This window comes from Lemur catta, chromosome 14 (assembly GCF_020740605.2).
Source record: "Lemur catta isolate mLemCat1 chromosome 14, mLemCat1.pri, whole genome shotgun sequence".
NCBI classification, from domain to species: domain Eukaryota; kingdom Metazoa; phylum Chordata; class Mammalia; order Primates; family Lemuridae; genus Lemur; species Lemur catta.
In genome coordinates, this window is record NC_059141.1 from 31,627,762 (window position 1) to 31,651,015 (window position 23,254).

At 39.7% G+C, this 23,254-nt stretch overlaps 1 protein-coding gene across 2 annotated transcripts in view; it reads left to right on the forward strand.

The window, feature by feature from the left end:
- The window catches only part of PANK1 (pantothenate kinase 1), a 58,929-nt gene that overhangs the window by 23,892 nt on the left and 11,783 nt on the right, over positions 1-23,254 (forward strand). For both annotated transcript variants that reach the window (XM_045568082.1, XM_045568083.1), the window contains exons 2-3: positions 8,537-8,889; positions 19,987-20,240. In XM_045568082.1, the coding sequence (XP_045424038.1) occupies positions 8,537-8,889; positions 19,987-20,240 (607 nt within the window). The remainder of the gene's footprint in view (positions 1-8,536; positions 8,890-19,986; positions 20,241-23,254) is intronic.

Sequence of the window (23,254 nt, forward strand, 5' to 3'; positions counted from 1 at the left end):
TACCTCCATTTAAAGATTAGTAACTGTCTCAAGTAAGAAACCTGCTCACACAAATTCTATCTGTTAGGATATTCTGGTTTGCAAGTGACAGACAACTCAGCCTGGCCTACCAAAAGAGGGAATTTATTGGCTCATGAACCTGAAAATCAGTTCTGATACCTACTGTGACTGACCTTGGCCAATTCCTTGATCTTTCTAAGCCTCAGTTCTCTTATCTGTAAACAGGATGTTGGACTCGACCTAAAGTTCCTACCTTTTAACACTAAATGTTTCTATGGATATATTAGCAAAGAAATACATTATACTAACAACCAAATTTATACATAGTGAAGGGAAGGCTAGCCCTCAGAGACTTGGATTTGAGTTAACTAGGTATTTTTGGTTTTTGTTCTTTTAACTTGTAGAGGTCCTTAGGCCAGTGGTCCCCAACCTTTTTTGGCACCAGGCACCAGTTTCATGGAAGACAATTTTTCCACTGAGGGTGGGGGGTGGTTTCAGGATGATTCAAGAGCATTACCTTGATTGTGCAGTCAAACTTCTCTGCTAATGATAATCTGTATTTACAGCTGCTCCCCAGTGCTAGCATCACCGCCTCAGCTCCACCTCAGATCATCAGGCCTTAGATGCTCATAAGGAGTTCAACCTAGATCCCTCTCATGCGCAGTTTACAGTAGGGTTTGTGCTCCTATGAGAATCTAATGCCACTGCTGATCTGACAGGAGGCGGAGCTTATGCAGTGATAGGGGTGATCGCTTGCTCGCCAACCCTCTCATCTCCTGCTGTGCCTCCCTGTTCCTAACAGGCCACAGCCCAGTATAGAACTGGGGCCTGGGGGTTAGGGACTGCGGCCTTAAGCAACTCGAATGTAGTTAGCATTCATTTAGTGTAAAAATACCTTTGTGCTTCACAAGCGTTTTTTTTTCTGTTCATTACACAATCTTTAAACATCTTTTCCACCTATTAGTTTGCTTAATAAATCTTCACAAATAGTGGGAAAAGAAATTTTAGTATTGCTGCTCCCTTTTCACAGTTACTACAACAAATTCCAACTTGGTGTAACCTTGAGAGAATTGTTTCTGTCTGTTGCAGCAGCTGGTCGCAGAGTCAGACCCACGCCCAAAGGAGCTAATCCTGAGCACTTGGGTGCCTAATTTGCATTCAGGAGGACATTGGCATTAGAGAAACTTGGCTCACCAGAACACTCACCAAGAACACTGAGCCTCACCAAGAATACCTCTTAAAACTCTGCAGATGGTTAAAGGGAAACTCAGATTTTACATTTAGTTCTATACACTATGAAATCAAGAGGAGGTTGATTTTCTCATGGCAGCCTCCCTTAGCTTTTTAAAATTATTTCTTTGATAGGAAATGTTTTCTGGGTTTTTTCCCCCTTGTCTTTGCTCATTTATGCTATTTGGAGTTTACTGTGTACCTTTGAAATTTATGGCAGGAAACATAAATGCCCCTCAGAGACTATTCTAGGATTCTGAAAAGGTCTTTAAGAAACAGACTTTGTTTTAAAGCCATTAACTACCAATAACATTTCTAAATATTTTTGCCACGATATTTGGAATGCAGATTCATTTCACAGTTTTAACTACTACCAGATTGACAGTCTTGGTTTGTATTTGGAGAAATTGTTAGACAAATAAATGTAAAAGGACCTATATTCCTTTTTATTAACACTCAGCAACCACATGTTTATCAGTGATAATGACAGTTCTTATATCTAGTTCTGCTAGAGAGGAAAGTTTCCAGGGGAGAAAAACAGCCAAAGATCTTGATGGAGGTTATATTAGTCAGGATAGGCAAGGTTATACCATTTTATTTAATAACATATAATCCTCAATGGATTAAAGCAACAAAGGTTTAATTCTCACAGCATAAATTCGTGGAACCGTGGCTGGGAGCTCCATTCTAACTCATCTTCACTCTGAGACCCAGATGATAAGGGCAATCATTATCTTAAATTTTGCTCGTTATGGCAACAGAAAAAGTGTCTTGAAGAGTCTCACACGAAACAGAAGTAATCTTGCCTGGAAGTGACATTCACCATTTCAATTCACAACTCACTGGCCGGATTAGGAACATTGCCCATCTCAGTTATAAAATGGCCAGGAGTTACAGTCTGAACCCATGGGCCTAGAAAGAAGAGACCAGAAATACTTGGCCAGCAGCACTAGTGACTATCACAATTTGCTCTTCTCAATATCAGATATTTGGCCCACTCTCCCTCTTGCAGCTGAAATACTTTCATCCCTTCCCCAAAGAAGATTACTCCAAAGTTCCACCCCGCACAGTACCTGGACAATGCCTAAATTAGGCTCTAAATTAGGGGATGATATCGTCATTTCTACATCAACTCTGGATGTGATTCCTCTTGATCTAGAGACTTCTGAACTAAAAAAGACAAATTATCTGCTCATCACCCCTCCTCTACATTGTATATTAACACATTAACAGTGAAACAAAGATCGGAAAACTCCCATACAGAAAGGAGGGAGACGGGAGATACCCAGCAGTCACTGGTCCTCTGTTATTCTCAAATTCTGGAGCAATTCTGAAGTCCCTCTGCCTTGTAGGTGGAGAATATTCCTTTGGGGTCCTGATTCTTCTCCCTGGAAGGACCTCCCCAGTCCATTTCTCTTAGCCCCTTGGCTCCTCCGCTTGGAAAGTATCTCTTTTCCAATAGCCTCTGATCACATCTAACGTGAGCACTGAAGAATATGCCCTTTTTAGAGACTGAGCAGCTTCCTCAGCTGCTTCCTGACTTTAGAGGGTTGAGGGCTCAAGAGTTCTTTTAGGTCTTGGACAGTTTCTCCAGCCATTTGAGTTCGGGCTCTTGATTTCTTTGGCAGTATGATTCTTTTCAAAAGGAAATAGATTTCTTATCTGTTTGATTCCAATTTGTTTCCATATGCCAGTAGTCAAGCCCTCAGTTCTTTCTAGCATATTTGTTATGTTTGCTGTATACCTTTGTGTTTTTGCTTTTGTGCCTTTATTGACTTAATGAATGATACTTGGCACTAGTCTGGCTTTATTGGGAGAGCCACACCTTTAGTTTCTTTTCCACTGAGCTATTCCAATTGAAAAAATTAACTGAGAAGCCACAACCTCAACTCTATCTCTACTCGGAGGCATCTTAACTCTTTCTGAGTGTTAACCATGGATGTAAGAGCCATTCTCTTCATCTGAGAATGAAAATGCTAAAAGACAAGTGCTAAGTACTATTTGACTTTTTTTCACTGAAAGGCTTTCTCAGTTTTATCTTTCATCTGTTGGAAAAGAGCAACAGCTGCTTTTTCCAACCATGCAAGGTCCAACTTAATGGACTCTATTCCTTTTTCTTTTTGTTTGTAAAGCAGTCGATTATTTTCTGAGCTCATCTCTCTTTTTTTGTTATAGCTTTTAAAATGCAGCCACTTGTAAGCCAATAGTAACCAACAACACACGTTACTAACATTTGACTTCCAAACTTTTGCTGATCTGCTAATCCTTCAGGTATATTATCCGCCTTCCAAGTTATCATACGTGATTGTTTTACCAAATGCTTTGCCACTCTCCAAAATCCATTTCCTCACTCCTGTCTGGCTTCTAAGCCACTGCCACATATTTTTGTTGTTATTAAAGCAGCACTCCACTTTATCAGTCAGAACGGACCACGTTCTGTTGCAGTAACAGACATTGTCCAAATATTAGCGGTTTGAAAGAGCAAAGGTTTATTTTGTGCTCATGCTATATGTCCATTGAGGACTGGCTCTATCCTCACTCCATGACCTAGGCTGACAGATCAGCCTCTGTCTGGAATGCTTCCCATCACTGTGGTGGAGGGAAAGCTCTAGAGCATCTCATGCCTGTAATTAAATGCTCTGGCCTGGAAGTAACGATATCACTTTTGTTCACCATTAAAGTAGTTTTTTTGAGATATGTTTTTTCTTTTTCTTTTCTTTCTTTCTTTTTTTTTTTTTTTAGAGACAGGTTTTAGCTATGTTGCCCAGGGTGGAGTGCAGTGGCTATTCACAGTCGCAAATGCAGTAAGTACACTACAGCCTTGAACTCCTGGCCTCAAGGGATCCTCCTGCCTCAGCCTCCCAAGTAGCTAGGATGACCACACCTGGCTCTGAGATGCCTTTTGAGACATATAAATATAATTGATTCTCATGACTATATAGTGTTCCATTATATAAATATGTCATTTTTTAAAATATATATTGATGGACATCTAAATTGTTACCAGTTTTTATTATTACAAACTACTGCAGTGAATATCTTTGAATATGGCTCCTCATGCACTTGTATAAGAATTTCTCTAGGAAATAGTTCCCTTTATTCTTTAAAATATGTTGAACAAAGATGGACCTACAGTCAACCATTTTATCTGTAGCACTTTGTTTCATGAATACTTGTAGTATTCAGCTTGTAGTTTATACACATCTCATCATGGTGAAAACCATTTTCAATAAGTGAGTCAGTTTATTTGTTTGCAGATGTCTTCTTATGAAGATTGAGCCTGGTCTTCTGCTGAACATTATTGATGAATACTCTAGAAATTTTTTTAAATGATGTGGTTTAAGAAGGAGTGAAGGGTAAATGCAAACATTCTGTATCTAGAACATCACTTTTCTTAACAAACATAACAGGCTCTTATCAGTAGTTCAGCTGAATTGATCAAATCTAGATATCCTGAATTAAAGAAAACATGAGTCATGGATGATAGCTGCACTGGGATGTTCTTCCTTCCGCTTCTCTTCTATCTAGATCCACAGCTTGTGTATGGGAAGCTTAGGTTTAGGCAGATCTGGATATTAGGAAGGTGAATAAAACTGTATATTTAAAATAACACAGTGTCCTGGAAAAGCATCAAAATGTGACTAGAAGAACACTAAATTTTTCATGAAGGTAAGAAAGGAAGATAGGTAAAGAAAAGTAATTTTTATTGCCACTTCAACTGATACAGTAGTTCTAAACCTTGTCTCTTTTACCTTAACCCAAACTGCTGATATAACATTTCACTGAATTTTCAAAACTCTACACTTTTTCCACTGTTTTGTTGAGTTGCCAACAAAAGCTTTGAAATGCCTCCAAAATGAGCAGGAGGTAAAGCAGGAAGAAGAAACCAGAGTTCTAAATAACATAAAATGTTTAGGTGTTTTCTGCATCATTTTTAAAAGTGAGACCTCTTTTCAGTTGACTCTATTTACCAGTATCCAAGCACATAAAAGGTTATGGGGGGCTCTTCCTCTCAGAGTTCTGGGAATAGCAGTGGCTGGCTGAATCCTGAATTTCTGGTACAGAACTAGATTATTTTCTGGGATTTATACAGATAACATGCTGTGCTGAGTGAGGTATCTCCTGTTTTCCATTATTGCTGAATTCTTATTTTTTTTTTATTTCTGCATGTACTGAAAGCTCTAAACATAGAATTTTGTCCGTCCTCTCCCCAGAATCTCTAGCTTCCATTTATACAACATGTTCATCCTGCCACCCCTGTCATATAACAACCTGGGGGTCTTCTGTACCTCTCTGCAGGCTTGTATGATCATAAACATTCAGGGATCATCCCTTCATCCCATTTCCCTTCCTTCCTTCCTCCTTTCCTCCGTTCCTCCTCTTCCTTTTTTTTTGGTTCAAACCAAATAGGGTAAAAAAAATTATCTACACCTCTAGGTATCTCTTGCTTTTCTCATTAACAGAAGACTGGGGAAATCTTTCCAATCAGCCGGAATAGATTTCACTCATTGTTTTTAATGGCTGCATGATATTCCACAGCTTAGAAGTCATACATTTTATTGAAGAGTTTCCCTGTTAAAGGGCATGTGATTTGTTTCCGGTTTGTTTTGTTTTTTGTTTCTGTTTTAATTTGGCCACTGTAAAGGGTGCTGCAATGAACATTCTTATATCCACCCTTGAAAACTTGTGCTATTTTTTTAGGGCCCAAGAGAGAGATTAGCTGGGTTAAAATTGCATGTGTACTTTTAAATTTAATAGATGTTGCCAAAATCTTTCAAATGGTTATCCCAGAATACTTTTTCCCCCATCCTGTCCATTAGGAGGTATCTTTTCCCTACTCTGATAAGAATGGGTTACAACTACAAAAGTGGTCGCATAGCCCAGGCACTTGTTAACGTGCCATAGCGTGTTTTAATGGAGTTTAAAATTGCACTCAAAAAGTCTCTGGTCAGCAGTTATGATTGGGGGCACTTTTGATTTTTCTTTTGTATTTCTTAAAGAGTTCATGGAAAGTTGATAGCAGGGAGAAGATTTGAGACCATTTTAATGCAACTCATTTCTTTCATAGATAAGAAATTAAAATTCAAAGAGGTGGAGGGAGTTATTGTGAGCTAGTTACTGGCTGCTGCTCCAGGGAAGCAGTTGTTCTGAATCTTAATTTGGGACTTTGCCTCGTACACCGTACTGCTCCTACACTGTAGGCCATGCTGACAGTGAGTTTTAGAGACGGGACCAGCAAACTTCATCTCTGAGCTGAATTGACTAGTAGGGATGAATTGTTTCCAGTTTTCTGTTATTTCCTGCTAGGACAAGTTTCCCAACCTACACTGGGTTGTGTAAGATTTGCTTTGTAAACTTTTCAAAGGTAATAGGACATTTATTAATTTGATTTTTGACAGTGAAATTTGTTGCTCTTAATCTTCTGGGGGCTTGGCATTTTATTTTTCTATGTTAGATTTACTGCTTACCCAAGTGTGGAGCAGCTGGCTTGGTTCATAAATAATAGGCACAGGAGAAAAGATTTTGTTTACAGGAGTGGTTTCCTGGTAGGCACCCCTCCCTCAACGCTCCTGAATTAAAAGCTTAGTAGTAGGGGTGCCTAGAAAAAAGACCTGTGGGGCCCACTTATGTTTCTGGCGATGTAATATGCACAATTTGATAAGCACTTATATGGATGTTCTTTAGGGCTGAAATAACAGAAACATTTGGAGGCCAGGCATGGTGGCTCACCAAGGTGGGAGGATTGCTTGAGGCCAGGAGTTCGAGACTGGCCTGGGCAACATACTGAGACCCCGTCTCTACAAAAAATAAAAATTTGCCAGGTATGACTGTGCATGTCTGTGGTCCCAGCTACTCAGGAGGCTGAGGCAGGAGGATTGCTTGAGTCCAGGTGTTCGAGGTTGCAGTGAGCTGTGATTGTGCCACTGCATTCCAGCCTGGGTGACAGTGAAAGACCCTATCTCCAAAAAAAACAAAAACAAAAAAATGGAAAGAAACTTTTTGAAAGAAGTCATTTTTTTCTTCCTGAGTCTTTAAACTCAGTTTTAATATTACAGTTTCAAGTTTAGTGAGTGGATTCTCCCGAGGAAAATGAAAATGAAGACTCTAACATTTGGCTTCCGATTTGCGTTTTCTCTAATTCACTGCAGAGTGTTTGGCAGCACAGCATTAATTTTCCAGGCTACCTCTGAACAGTCAGCCTGTTCAGTTAGCTCAGCCTGTTCTCTTAACAACAATAAACATTACCAGGATGGAGATTCATTTTGTCGTAGATAAACATCTCAAGCAGATTAAGCAGATGAACACCTAGAGGCATGCCTAGGTATATCAGACCTGGGCAGGAGCTGCGGATATCCTCAGGCCTGCCTGTCAGTGGCCACGGTTCCTCTGGCTTAGTAGTTCCCAAGCCTGCAGGTTGGAACCACTGCAAACTTTTAAAAAAATGTTCATACCTGGGTTCCATACCTGAATTAAATCAGAATGTGTGGGAGAAGAGACCAGAAATGGAATGTTAAAAGCTTCCCAGGTGATTTTAACATGCAGCTGAGTTGAGAAGTTCTGGGCAGGCCATTTGGGATGGAGAGAGTGTCTCTGCTTGATGCAGAAGAAATCAGATGTAACATGAGTTGTTTTTAGAATTCTGCCACCATAGGTCATCATGTCTGCTCATCATCTCTCATGGTCCCCTTTCTCACCCTTTCTCCTTTGTGTGTATTGTGTAGCTTAAAACAGTAGAGTCACGTCTTATAAAGCCAGCTCATAAGGCAAAAACTGAATCATTGAAAAGCACGCTAGGAAGGTGCCTGATGAGTTAGAGACCAACACATTGTCTCTTAGTACACCGCATAGTCAGTTTTTCCTCTGGGATTGGAACAGATCAGTTTCTTTAACTAAGATTCTGATAAAATGGTTAGCACTTGGGAGCCATGATGTATGCAATATACATATACATATATATATATCTTTAAATATTAGGATAGCACTCAGCTTGAACAGCACATACTTGAACCCCAAGAAGTACATGGAATTGAGATTGGCTTCGGGAACTGCAGAATTGCTTTTGTCATCTCACTCCATTCTGAGGCAGACTCATTGAGTGGAGTGTGGGCAGAGTCATGGGCACCCTTTAAATTGTGAAATTCTTTCTTCCTGTGCCTTCTTTTAGCCATATATAGTTGAGTTCAAGTAAATTGAATGTTAAATGCACATGTACAAATGATGGCACTGCATTTCCTTATTTAATAGTCAAAACACTGATCATTTCCTTGCATGTATAGAATTCAGCGGCACTCTTTCTGTCCTCCAGCATTCCCGTGGTTCGGCATGGATATTGGTGGAACACTGGTTAAGTTGGTCTACTTTGAGCCCAAGGATATTACAGCCGAAGAGGAACAAGAGGAAGTGGAGAACCTGAAGAGCATCCGGAAGTATTTGACTTCTAATACTGCATATGGGAAAACCGGGATCCGAGACGTCCACCTGGAACTGAAAAACCTGACCATGTGTGGGCGCAAAGGGAACCTGCACTTCATCCGCTTTCCCAGCTGTGCCATGCACAGGTTCATTCAGATGGGGAGTGAGAAGAACTTCTCCAGCCTTCACACCACCCTCTGTGCCACGGGAGGTGGGGCTTTCAAGTTCGAAGAGGACTTCAGAATGGTAGGTTGGATTTGTCTTTGTTAAAACAACAGATCCTCCCACAGGTCCACAATCATGGCAGCTCATACCTAAGAATTTGACTACTAGCATTGGGACTTTGGGCAAGTTTACTTCACCTCTCTGTGCCTCAGTTTCCTCACCTATATGAGAGTAAAAATAGCTCCTACCTCATAGGGTGGTTACATGAAGGATTAAATGAGATAATGTGTACCTGGCACTTAGTAAATGCTCGATAGATACTAGTTGTCATCATCATCATTTCTGTTTTAATTACCACTGTGTAATACACTAAAGACAATTCTGAAGTATTGTGATTAGATTTTTCCACAGACTCTTACAACATAATCCTGATGCCAGTTTCATGCATATATAGACTGCTGAGGCCCACAGAAAGACTTTCTATAAATCCTACTAAAAACGATTACTTCTGTCTACCCATTTGCTCTCCTTAGTGTCTTTTTTCATCACATGAATGTCATTCAGAAGTTTTGCTCACAAACAAAAATGAAATCTTTGATATTATTTATAGGTGAATTCCTTCATTAATGACTACCATTTAGGGAGCATGGTTCTACATAATAAGAATAATGCTATATCCTGACTGGTAGTACATACCACCTCTGCATTGCTCATGTAGATTTGACACACGCAGCTAAATGGAAGATATGGATAAGTAACATGGAATCCAAAGTGTTTCTTTATTTAGCCATCCCTTAACATCTCCGTGTGTTCCGAATTTTTCATATTCTATGGTCAAGATAATAATCTCTGTACTGTTAAACCTCATTTCCCAGAATAAAGTGAGAAGAAAGTAAAATAATAGATGTAGATATATTTTGGAAAATAAAGGGAGGTAGATAAACAAAAGCGATTGAACATAGGAGAAGGAAGTGTTGGAAGATTTTAAGATTACCCTTAGAACAAAGTTCCAAATATGGTGAGGTTAAGTTGTAAAATACATTTTTTCAAAGCCTGTAGTACAAATTACTAGCATTTTGTCATGGAACTAATATAAATCAATCATACTATAAAGTCTGTCATTAATTAATAAGTTATTGAATCAATGTATATTCATGGTTTTTTGGTTGTCTTTAAAGAGACAGGTTCTTGCTTTGTTACCCAGACTGGAGTGTAGTGGCATGAACATAGCCCATTGCAGGCTCAAACTCCTGGGCTCAAGAAATCTTCTCACCTCAGCCTCCCAATTAGCTGAGACTACAGGCACATGCCACTGTTCCTGGCTAATTTTTTTTCTTTTTTGTAGGGACAGGGTCTCACTATGTTGCCCAGTCTAGTCTCAAACTTCTGGCCTCAAGCAATTCTCCTGCCTTGGCCTCCCAAAGTGCTAGGATTACAAGCATGAGCCACCGTGCCTGGCTCATGATATTTAATAAAGCTATAAATGCAAATTTTATTTGTGTCATCAAAAGTAACACCATTTTTACCTCATTGATTGTAGTTAGTAGTTTCCACAAGAGCTGGCAACAGAGTTGCAGAGCAGTGTTTTAAGTGAGACTGACTGGGCTTTGGTTTTTTTCTTCTGTGTCCCCGTTCCCTACCCAGCAGTAAAGTTTGACATCACCACTTACTTAAATGACCCATGGGATCTTTTTCCCACCAAAGGGGCTCAATGACCAAAAAGTTTTGAAATTGAGATATTTGAGATCCACGGGCATGAGAACTAAATTTGAGTTCATATGAGTTCATACTGGAAAAAGCATTGAACCTGAATTCTAGTCCCGTTCTGCATTTCATCAGTGGGTGACTTTGGGGAAGACATGTCCCTCCTGTGGGCCTCTGCAAAAAGGTGGCAATAAGCTGGAGAGAGGAGGAAGCAATTCTAGGACGTCAGAGCTGGAAGTAACCACTGGAGACGAGGAAGGGTAGCATTCTTGTGCTATGTGGATGAGGAAACTAAAGCTGAAAGAGAGATCAAGAGGTTCTAGTAGTGCCTCCTAGGTAAGAGCTGGGGTTTGGCTCAGTTCTGATTTAGAAGAAAATGCTGGCCCACCTCCAGTGCTCTGAGCCCCTCAGGTTCCTCGAGGACATTCTATCTGTCCATTTCCACTAGAGAATCTGAAGTAATCAAAGTGACCCAGAGGATTTATGCAACCTCTTATCAATGCCTCCGTCTCTCCGCTGGGGTAATGTATGCCCTGAGAGAAAGTTACTCAAGATGTGTTGGCCACTAGCAAGTGCATTTCTCAGGGTTCTGAAATGAGAAAGTTCATGTTCCATTACAAACAAGATAAAGAAACCTCTCCTCCTTCGGACAGGCTGTTGGAACCTAATGAATAGACTGGAGCAGGGAGCAAGTCTGGAGTATTTGCAAAACAGCCTGGCCCGGCTGGGCGTCCATCTATAAAAGAAAAGTCCATGTGCTGCTTTCTGTTTCCATGTTCAGTCTTGGCCAAAGAGAAGACAGAATTGAAAAGGACAGATCTTCTTGTAGCCTGCTTGACAGTGCACTAAGTGATGTGCTGGTATCCTTTCAAAGTTTGTGAGGATGAATAGGTTTTATCATCCTCTTTCCTAAGCACTCGTTGACTCACTAACAAATAGTTTATGGTGCTCTTTCAATGCACCAAATGCTATTATAAACAAAACAAAGCCCCTGCCCCCCTTGAGCTTATATTCTAGTGGGGGGAAGACATTCAATAATCAAATAAATAAGTGAATATAGAATATATCAAATGGGATAAGCGCTATGAAGGATCACTTGAGCCCAGAAGTTTGAGGTTACATTGAGCTATGAGTGACAACACTGCACTCTAGTCATGGTAACTGAGCAAGACCCTGTCTCAAAAAAAAAAAGAGGCAGGGCAAGGAAGATAGGACCAAGGAGTCTTTGTGTGACCAGGAAACATTGGAGCAGAAACCCAAATAGAGGAGCAAATCGTGCAGGTATCTAGGGAAGAGTAATTTAGGCAGATGGAACACTGGGAAATGCTAAGGCTCTTCAGTGTCCTAAGTCCAAGCTCTCTCCCTTTCCAGAATAGAAAAATATATACTACTGTATAAATTAAACAATAGGACAAATAATAAAGTACTACATATACATACCTATAGAGTCCTGTTATTGTACCAAATCACCATTTTAGGTATAATACAACTTTGCAGATAGGAGTTTTAAAAATCCATCTGAGTGATTAGGGCTAAATAAAAGATGTTTAGCAGACCTTGAAAAATAATTGTTATGTTTGATGACTATATCCTTTTTATATATAGTATATGTACTTAAATCCTTAGATGATGTTAATTATTCTTCACTCAATCTAGAATATACAAGAAAGAGCTATTAGCCATGAGGCAAACATTAAATTAGACCCCTGTGTAGAATACTTTGAATTTTGTTCTTCCTTTTTCTTTCCTCTTTTTTTCTTTCCTCCCTCCTTTTCCCCTTCTTCTGTTCCTTCCTTCCTTTTTAAAAATTTTAGGATCACTGTCACAACCAAATTTCTGATTGGTTAAAATTAGCCCTCAAAATTAAGAATTTACCCAAATGGAACACAAAAGAAAAATTTAATGTAACTTCAAATGGTCTAAGACATTGATAAGCCAATGAGAAATCCTGTCATTTAAAAAGTGCTCTTCAAGTTGGGGAATCCTGTATGGCTGTGCACCAGGGCCATTAACTGTAGTTTTCAGTTACTTTTGTGTTTATTCCCAGTGTCAATATTCTGTGGGTTTGTTTTAAAGAAGCTAGCAGAATATTTTATGTACCAATTCTAGTATTTTTATCCACAAGCACACTTCCTAACTTCAACAAAAATATTCTTAAGAATGCAAAGTATTTAACAACAGAAAATTTATAGGAGAAAAGTCATTCTTTTTGCTAACCTAGCTCTTTATTACAATACAGGCATAGCTTGTTTTATTGCCGTTTGCTTTATTATGCTTCGCTTTATTGCACTTCACAGATACTGCATTTTTTACAAAGTGAAGGTGTGTGGCAGCCCTGTGTGGAGCAAGTCTATTGGTGCCATTTTTCCAACAGCATGTGCTTACTTTGTGTCTGTGTCATGTTTTGGTAATTGTTGCAATATTTCAAACTTTTTCATTATTATTTTATCTGTTATGGTGATCTGTGATCCATGATCTTTGATGTTACTATTATAATTGTTTTGGGGCACCATGAATCATGCCCATATATAAGATGGTGAACTTAATCGATAAATGTTGTATGTGCTCTGACTGCTCCACTGTCTGGCTGTTTCTCCATCTGTTGTTCTCTCCTCGAGCCTCCCTACTTCCTGAGACACAAAAATATTGAAATTAGGCCAATTAATAACCCTACAATCACCTCTAAGAGTTCAAGTGAAAGGAAGAATTACATGGCTCTCATTTTAAATCAAAAACTAGGAATGATTTAGCTTAGTGAGGAAATCTGAGACAAGCCAAAAGCCAGACCTCTTGCACCAGTTAGCCAAATTGTGAATGCAAAGATTCTTGAAGGAAATTAAAAGTGCTACACATGAATGATAAGAAAGCAAAATAGCCTTATTGTTGATATGGAGAAAGGTTTAGTGGTCTGGATAGAGCAAAACAACCACAACATTCCCCTAAGCCAAAGCTTAGGCCAGAGCAAAGCCCTAATTCTCTTCAATTCTGTGAAGGCTGAGAATAGTGAGGAAGCTGCAGAAGAAAAGTCTGAAGCTAGCAGAGGTTGGTTCGTGAGCTTTGAGGAAAGAAGCCATCTCCATAACATAAAAGTACAAGGTGAAGCAGCAAGTTAACCAGAAGATCTAGCTAAGATAATTGAGCTACACTAAACAACAGATTTTCAATGTAGACAAAATAGCCGTATATTAGAAGGAGATGCCACTTAGGACTCGCATAGCTAAAGAGGAGAAGTCAATGCTTGGTTTCAAAGCTTCAAAGGACAGGCTGACTCTCTTGTTAGGGGCTAATGCAGCTGGTGACTTTAAGTTAAAGCCAGTGCTCATTGACCATTCTGAAAATCCTGGGGCCTTTAAGAATTATGCTAAATCTACTCTGCCTGGGTTCTATAAATGGAACAACAAAGCCTGGATAACAATACCTCTATAGAATGGTTTATTGAATATTTTAAGCCCACTGTTGAGACCTACTGCTCAGAAAAAAGGGCTCTTTTCAAAATATTACTGCTCATTGACCATGTACCTAGTTATTCAAGAGCTCTGATGGGAATGTACAAGGAGATCAATGTTGTTTTCATGCCTGCTAATACAACATCCATTCTGCAGCTCATGGATGGAGTAATTTTAATGTTCAATTCTTATTATTTAAGAAATACATTTTTTTTTTAGACAGGGTCTCACTCTGTTGCCTGGACTAGAGTGCAGTGGCATCCACATAGCTATCTGCAACCTCATACTCCTGGGCTCGAGTGATCCTCCTGCCTCAGCCTCTGGAGTAGCTGGGACTACAGGCATGCGCCACCATGCCTGACTGATTTGTCCATTTTTTTGTAGAGATGAGGTCTTGCCATGTTGCTCAGGCTGGTCTCTAACTCCTGGCCTCAAGTGATCCTCCCACCTTGGCCTCCCAAAGTGCTGAGATTACAGGTGTGTGCCACTGTGCCCCACTAAGAAATACATTTTGTAAAGCTATAGGAGGGCTGTCCAGAAAGTATCCAGCCATGTAACCGTTCTTGTTGCATTAATGAGAATGTTGGCAGGATACTTTCCGGACAGCCCTCATAGCTATCATAGATAGCAATTCCTCTGATGAATCTGGTCAAAGTAAATTGAAAACCTTCTGGAAACGATTCACTATTCTTGATGCCATTAAGAACATTTGTGATTCATGAGAGGAGGTCAAAATATCAACATTAACAGCAATTTAGAAGAAGTTGATTCCAGCCCTCATGGATGACTTTGAGGGGTTCAAGATTTCAGTGGAGGAAGTAAGTGCAGATGTGTTGGAAATAGCAAAAAAACTAGAACTAGAAGTGGAGCCTTAAGATGTGACTGAATTGCTGCAATCTCTTGATAAAACTTGAACTGATGAGGAGTTGCTTCCTGTGGATGAGCAAAGAAAGGGTTTCTTGAGGTGGAATCTACCCCTGGTAAAAATGCTGTGAACGTTGTTGAAATGACAACAGAAGATTCAGAATATTATTAATACATAAACTTCGTTGATAAAACAGTTGGCAGGGTTGGAGAGGATGGACTTCGATTTTGAAAGCAATTCTACTGTGAGTAAATTGCTATCAAAGAGCATTACAAGCTACGAGAAATCTTTTGTGAAAGGAAGTGTCACTGGACGTGGCAAACTTCACTGTGGTCTTAAGAAGTTGCCACAGCTGCCCCATTCCTCAACAAACACTACCCTGATTAGTCAGCAGCATCAACATTGAGGCAAGACGCTCCTCCAGCAGAAAGATTACAACTCACAAAGGCTCAGATGATCATTAACATTTTTTAGCAATAAAATATTTTTAAATTAAGATATGTACATTTTTTTAGAGATAATGCCATTTAAAGTACATATAAGCTTTATATGCACTGGGAAACCAAAAGTCATGAGACTTACTTTATTGCCATACTCACTTTATTGCGGTGGTCTGGAATTGAACTGTAATATCTCAGAAGTATGCCTGTAGATACTTGTAAGTTTTGTTCGGTCCAAGGCTAATATTAATTAGAAGTTATAAGGGACTTCTTTAATTAATTAAACCACAAAATCTCTACCCTTTAAACAAATAGGATACAAAAACACTCTTCTTTGGTTGACATGAGATTTAGGGCTGCATAAAGAACTTTCTGGTTGCTTGTTTTGGGTTTTTTTTTTTTTTTTTTGGTTTGTTTGTTTGTTTGTTTGAGATAGGGTCTCACTACATTGGAGTGTGGTGGCATGATCATAGCTCACTGCAGCCTTATCTCCTGAACTCAAGCGATCTTTCTGGCTTAGCTTACCTCCAGAGTAGCTGGGACCACAAGTGTGTGCCTCCACGCCCAGCTAATTTTTCAATTTTTTATGGAGACAAGGTCTCACTATGTTAACCAGCCAGGTCTCAAACTCCTGGCCTCATGTGATCCTCCTGCCTCAGCCTCCCCAAATGCTGGGATTACAGGTGTGAGCACCATGCCTGGCCAATTTTCTGGTTGCTTTCATCACAATTTTTGATGTGTGAGGGCTTAAGAATTGGCTTCCTGGCCGGGCGCGGTGGCTCACGCCTGTAATCCTAGCACTCTGGGAGGCCGAGGCGGGTGGATCGCTCGAGGTCAGGAGTTCGAGACCAGCCTCAGCAAGAGCGAGACCCCGTCTCTACTAAAAATAGAAAGAAATTATCTGGCCAACTAAAATATAAATAGAAAAAACTAGCCGGGCATGGTGGCGCATGCCTGTAGTCCCAGCTACTCGGGAGGCTGAGGCAGTAGGATCGCTTAAGCCCAGGAGTTTGAGGTTGCTGTTAGCTAGGCTGACGCCATGGCACTCACTCTAGCCAGGGCAACAAAGCGACACACTGTCTCAAAAAAAAAAAAAAGAATTGGCTTTCCTTATTCCAGAAATCTGCAAGGGAACAGCCTAAAAAAGTGTAATGGTGGAAAAGCCCTCAGGAAGGGGTAGGATAATTGTGGATATGTGGAATCTCTAAATGTAAGGGGACCATTCAAGAACACTTATTAGCTTGGTTCCTACCTATTATTAGTCTAGGGACTGATTTGTGATATTGCAGGAGCATAATGTTTGATAGGCACTGTCACACTCCATTTGTTCTGACTTGACACTTTTGACCACTCATAGATGGCCCCTTTCATCACTGGGTAGAGAGAGGAAAAAGCCATCTCTGAGATTTTGTTCTTACTCACTGAACATGTCTGAAATTCATCTCTCTCTAAGGTCTCTGTTAGGTATCCTTTGTGAAAAGAAAAGAAACCTGAGTGTAATTCAGAATCAACCATTTTATATGCAAATTATTCTTGGTTTAGTAAGATAACCTTATCTGTCAATTCCAATTTGATTTATGGAGCCAGTGTCAGCAAAAGCATACATATGTGTATTTTATTCATTTCCGAAACACAATTTGGTGACTCATTTTTCAACTATAGGTGAGAGATATAACTGGTTTGAGAAAGGTCCATAGAGACTTCCCAGAGAGTAGATATGGAATCTCTTGGGATGGTTTTTACCAGATTTTTTTATTTAGTTAGTTAGCTGTTTAGTAAATTATTTTTGACAAAATGAGCTAAAATACGTAAGGAGACCCTCTTTTAATTGTATCCTGAGCATGCTATATTTAGGATCCATATTTTTTCTAATATTAGCACATAGGGAATTACTGAATGCCCTCTAAAATTAGAGTCTTCAGAATGTATTTCAACTTTAGATAAAAAGACTTGAATTATTCTACTTCTCATGTGTGTAGTAATTATAACTCATGTGTAGTACTTTATAGCTTCCAAAACAGTTTCACACAGCCATTCCATTTGATTCTTGAAAACAGCCCTGTGAGTTAGCTAGGGCAAGTGCTCTTAGGGAGTACATGACTTTATCAAATACCTGTACTGGGCTGTGGTAATGGACTCATTCGCAGCTCATCAGCTCCAAACATTCTGCTCCTCCTTTAATATCAGTGGTTCTCAAAATGTGGTCCCAGCACCAGCAACCATCACGTGGGATATTGCTAGAAATGCAATTAAAAACTCGGGGTGGGGCCCAGCAACTTGTACTTACCAAACCCTCCAGGTGATTCTGATGCACGTAAAGTTTGCAAAACCCACTATACCCATCCTTGCTTGGGTAACTTTGGTACTAGGCAAAACATGGTAGTTTTTCATACTTGTAGTTTTAAAGTTTTCTCTACTTTACCTCTTCCCCTACTTGCTAGCTTTAGGATCTCGAGTAGGTCACTTAACCTGCTCAGTGACATATTGTTTCTGCAAAATGAGTAATGACAGTAGCTTCCATGCCCAAAGTCCTACAGATGGGATCTATATAGTTATCAGTTAGCTTCCATTATTCACAGAGTTTAAGTCTTAGGGCAAGCCTCTGTTTGTCGTTTTTAAGTTTGGGGAGTGTCTTAAATTTAACTTTATGATTTAGGAATTGGCAGAACTCATAATCTCCAAAAGCGCTAAAAAACAAGCGGCAGGGTGCTAGAGCCAGCTTCTACTGGCTTAAGAGTCCAGGTATGCATCTCTTCCCGACTTTTTGTTTAGTGATATTATGCCGATAGCTTGAAATTGGTCATGTGGTGGTGATTACACCACAAAAATTAATAAATACTACAAACCAGGGCTTTTGTTCCCAGAGAGCTGTTTGTTAAACACTTACCAGCATACCTTAGTTACAAGGTTATATTCAAATTAGATGAAGCTTCATCTGCATGTTTGCTGGATCTGATAGTTCACATTCATCATCATTAAAGGTCTATTATAGAGATCAGCATTAGCATACATACATACATATATATATAATTGGTAGTATGGAAGTCAGATTCAGCCCACAGACATATTTTGTTGGCCTGCAATGTAGTTTTTAAAAATGTTAAATTAGCTGTCAGCATTTAAAAATTAGAAGATTTAACATAAAAAAATCTGGATTTCTGGCTCTTCAAAAATAGGGTCCTGTGGCAACATGGGGCCCCCATTACCACATGGCAACAAATGGGCTAGAGGTGAATTTTAAATACATGCAGGTTGTCTTTGCTGTGGGTTGTCTTTGCTGCAGTACCCATCATCCTGTGATTTTACATCTAATCAAGGGCTTCATGCCTTTGTTTTCTTACTGTCTCCTTTAGGCATTTGAGTTTGTGACCCCTGATATAAAGAAAACTAAGCCCAGGGAAAGAGTATTTCTTAGTAGCTGAAATCTTAACATGATGTTTTAAGCTTTCCACAAAGTTAATTTATTTGTACTAATGAACTGCAGAGCCTGAGGATTAATTCCCAACTTGTCCTGAATTTCAGATGTCCTGTTTGAAAATCTGAGTAGCAATGACTCATTGCCTGTGCTTGAGAGCCTGTCCTTTTTCCTGGATGGTGAAGACTTTTGAGGGAGGTCTCTTTAGGTCTCAATAAAAGTGACTAATATCTTTGTTTCCCAGTCTGGGTTTGCATGACCTCAGGTTTCATAAATATTCATCCCTCAGTGAAATGTGCAGAAGAGATGTTTGTTTGCTACTAGCAGTTTATCTGAGAATGATTTTGAGGGAAAGGTAAGATAACAATATTTCCTCTCAAATCAAAGTTGTACGTGCTTAGTTTATTTGCCTTGACAGGTTTTTCTTTTTCCCTAGTGTAGTTTCAGAATGTCCAGCTGCACAGACTTTGTCCGTGTTTGTGATGTTGGCTCTGGGCCTTGCTGTCAACATTGTTGATGAACCTCTGATTAATTTTTAAGCAGGTTGACCTATGGTTCCAGGAATGACTGATAAAATCGCTACTTTTCAGTTTATGGTGATCCAGGAGGTAATAAATTTCCCTGTTCCATTTAAATAAATGTTTGTTAAACAAATTTGGTGATTAAAACAACAGAAATGTATTCGCTCATAGTTATTGAGGCCAGAAGTATAAAATGAAAACATTGTCAGGGCTGCACTTCTTTCAGAGGCTCCTGGGGAGATTCCATTCCTTGCTTCTTCCAGCTTCTGGTGGCTGTCGGCATTCACTGGCCTGTGGCACAGCCCTCAGGTTTCTGCCTTCATCTGCACGTGGCCTTCTCCTGTGTGTCTTTCAAATCTTTCCTGTGTGTCTGTCATTGGATTTAGGGCTCACCCTGATAATCTGGGGTGATGACTTCATTTCAAGATCCTTAACTTCACTGCATCTGCAAAGACCCGTTTTCCAAATAAGGACATTCACAGGTCCTGAGAATTAGGACATGGTCGTATCCTTCAGGGACCACCATTCGACCACTACACATGCTGATGGATGCTTTCTAAGCAACCAGCCAAAGCCCTGTCCTTTAGCATGTCCTGTGGGCAGGTGCGCTATCTACTGAAGGCTACCTTTCCAGTGAAGTGACTGATTATCAGCAAGATTTCACAACTTACTGTTTTACGGTGTTCTCATGGTTTCAACGTGAATGATCCAATCTTAAATCCGGCTAGAGCCTCTGGGGCTTCTCCTACATGGTCACACAATCTCACAAGGTTTTGTTTTCTTTCAGATTGCTGACCTGCAGCTCCATAAACTGGATGAACTGGACTGTCTGATTCAGGGCCTGCTTTATGTTGACTCTGTTGGCTTCAACGGCAAGCCGGAATGTTACTATTTTGAAAATCCCACAAATCCTGAATTGTGTCAAAAAAAGCCGTACTGCCTTGATAACCCATACCCTATGTTGCTGGTTAACATGGGCTCAGGTGTCAGCATTCTAGCAGTGTACTCCAAGGACAACTATAAAAGAGTTACAGGGACCAGGTAAACACGTTTTACACTAGGAGAACCTTTCTGTGTTTAAACCTAGGCCTCTTCCTTGGTGACCAGTTTATAGTAAAAGGTTATTTTTATTGAATTCATTTTTAAAAGAAATATCTTGGCTTCTCAGCCATCCAAAAAGGATTTGTTGAATGATATGTTCAAGTAGTAAGAGGGTGATTTATATAAAGGTTAATAAAACATAGTTCTTGCCCTGATGGAGATTGTGTTCAGGTTGAGGGCAAAAGAACTGCACACATCAGAATTTTCCCAACAAGATGACATATATTAAGTGTCAAATGAATGGCAGGGACAAATAGCACAGTAGAATTCAGATGGAAAGATGCTGATAGTCAGAGAGGGTTTCAGAAGAAGCCTTCTTTTGGAACCTTCCTCATGCCTAGCACAGGACAGATTGCTTGGAATAATCTATCACTCCAACCAGCAAACCAAACTAGGTTTGAAATAATACATCACTCCAACCAGCAAACCAAAAAAAAAAAAAAAGAATATTTTTTTATCCTCAAGCAAATGCTGCAGCTGAAAACTGGGATAGTCAACACACCTCCTAGGGAATTTTGGAGTGCAGTGGACAAGAAAGCAGCCCGTGGGCACAGTGGGGCAGAGGGCCTTGCTCATTTCCATGTACCTGCCCCCAAGGCCCATGTAGGACTAATGGGCCCAGCTTCTTGTTAGTGGGGATTCAATGTGACAAAAGGATGAGAAGTCAGATACCTTTTGAGACATCCCAGTGTAGACAAAATTAAACAGATTGTCCTTCTAAGAGGAAGGATTAGGTATAAATTATTTCTCCAATTTATTGGAGGAACAACTTAAGGAATTAGTGCTGTGTATTAATACAATGTGCTTTGGTACATGATGTTGAAATTTTTGTTTTTGATAGATGAAGACATCGTATAACTTCTCTGGGTCTCAGTATCCTCATTTATGCCATGAAGTGGGTTGTTTCTATTAGGTTTTTATAAGATTTTCCAGTACTGAAATTCTACAGGACTACTTACCCATTAGGAGGAGAGCACTGCTCTTGCAGTGTATTTCTGTGACTTGTGATAAATCGGTGGTTTCCTGCTTGGGAGGGAAAGATTTAACACCACTCACCCCTGGGTCAGAGGATGGAGGGATTTGACAATGTCTAGAGATATTTTTTGGTTGTTACAATTGGAGGTGGAGCACTACTGGCATCTAGTGGGTAGAGGTCAGGGATACTGCTAAAATCCTCCGGTACTTAAGGCAGTCAACCCCCCCAACAAAAAATTATCAAGCTTCAAATGTCAGTAGTGCTGCTGTTGAGAAACCCTGGCATATGCACCCACACACATTCACACATGCACACACACACATACATTCTGACTGAAGCCTGCCTGTGTCCAGAGTATATGCTTTGCTGTGTAAGTCAGTTGCTACTAGATGTACATTTTCTCACTGAGAATGCAGAAGCTTGCTTGCTCACACAAGAATCTAAGAATACTGCTAAGATTACTTGCTCATGCAAGAATCAGAACCAACCCCATGGCCTCATTAGGATTGTCAGGCATATCAGAGACATGAATATTTCAGCTGAGCTGGTTTTACCTTAGAGAGGGATCTCCTGATAAAGGTACAATTTTTAAGAAACTACAGACTTCCTCCCAGAAGGAGTAATTGAATTGGTAAAGCTAGTCCCAAGGTAACAACAAGCTAAACATGTTTCACAATTAGAGATATTACAATTTTGTTGGTTAACACTTAACAATTTCATGAATTACATCACAAGCATACTTTCTCAAACTTGGAGGCCCCAGGGATCTGGATTATCTTCTTGAATAGCTGCTAAGGAGCTAATTATGGTATTCTGATTCTAATACAAGGGTAATAATGTCTATAAATTCAACTTTTGGGGAAATATCCATTAATGACCAGTGTTATACAATCATCAGGAAATTCTGTCTGGATGTCTAATGAACTCTCCGTTCAATCAGTAGTTTTGGAAGAGTGTACAGGGCCCTAAAAGTTAACAGGAAGCCCTTTCAGGGACTGCCAGAGGTAGGGGAGGGCAATGAAACATCAAGTCTGTGGGGCCCCAACTCTTATGCATTCAGTGTTTTTTTGCCAGATGTTTCTTTTGATTCAAGTTAAAAAACCTTTGTCATAAACTATTACGGTTAGCAGTGAACATCAGCTTACAGAACAAACTTCAGGAATCACTGACCAAAGCAAATGACTTAAGCTGTAAGTTTTGCTACTCTTATCGTGAACTGATAGCTATAATTCCAGGTTTTCTTTTATTGTATTATACCTGACTTTCCCATTAGGCATTTTTATTTTTAAGAAGCTACATCATTACACGATATCAGTTTCTTTTTAAATATAGTGGATGTAGTTCGTTTCAGTGTTATATGTAAATTTTTTGCATCCCAGATTGCATAGCAACATTTTTTTTCTAGTGACATAACTCCAATTTTATAACAGAAGTCAATGGGAAGAATAGTAGTTTATAGCTGACGTTGTTAGAATGTATAGTCTGTTAAAAGAGGGATGTAAAGAATTTTGAAACTTTGGTGAAAGTAGCAGTACATCTCATCTTACCATTTTGGAATCTATTTTAAGGGCACAAGAACTCAGTAATGGAAACCTTCTACTTCTTCTTCTGCATCCCTCACTACAATGTTGTTTCTTTGTTTTGTTTTGTTTTTAAATGATGATAATATTCAATGGCTTTTTCTAGCAATATTTTTGTCGCTGATATACTGCTGAGGGTTTTACTGTGTGCCTGCTGAAACAAACAGATGTATCTGACTGTGAGCAAGGAAATCACTTGATTAAAGAATGGGTAGCAGGTTGAGGATGTTAATAAAGTGCTGGGAGATTGTGGCTCTTCTGCGACTGCATTCTTTCCTCCTATCTGCAGTGTTCCCACTGTGCAAACGCATGCTCGCTTTCCCCATTCAGCTCCAATTCTTTATCTGGAGTCACCTGTCATTTTCCAGTCATATAAGGCACTTGCCCTTTTTCACTTA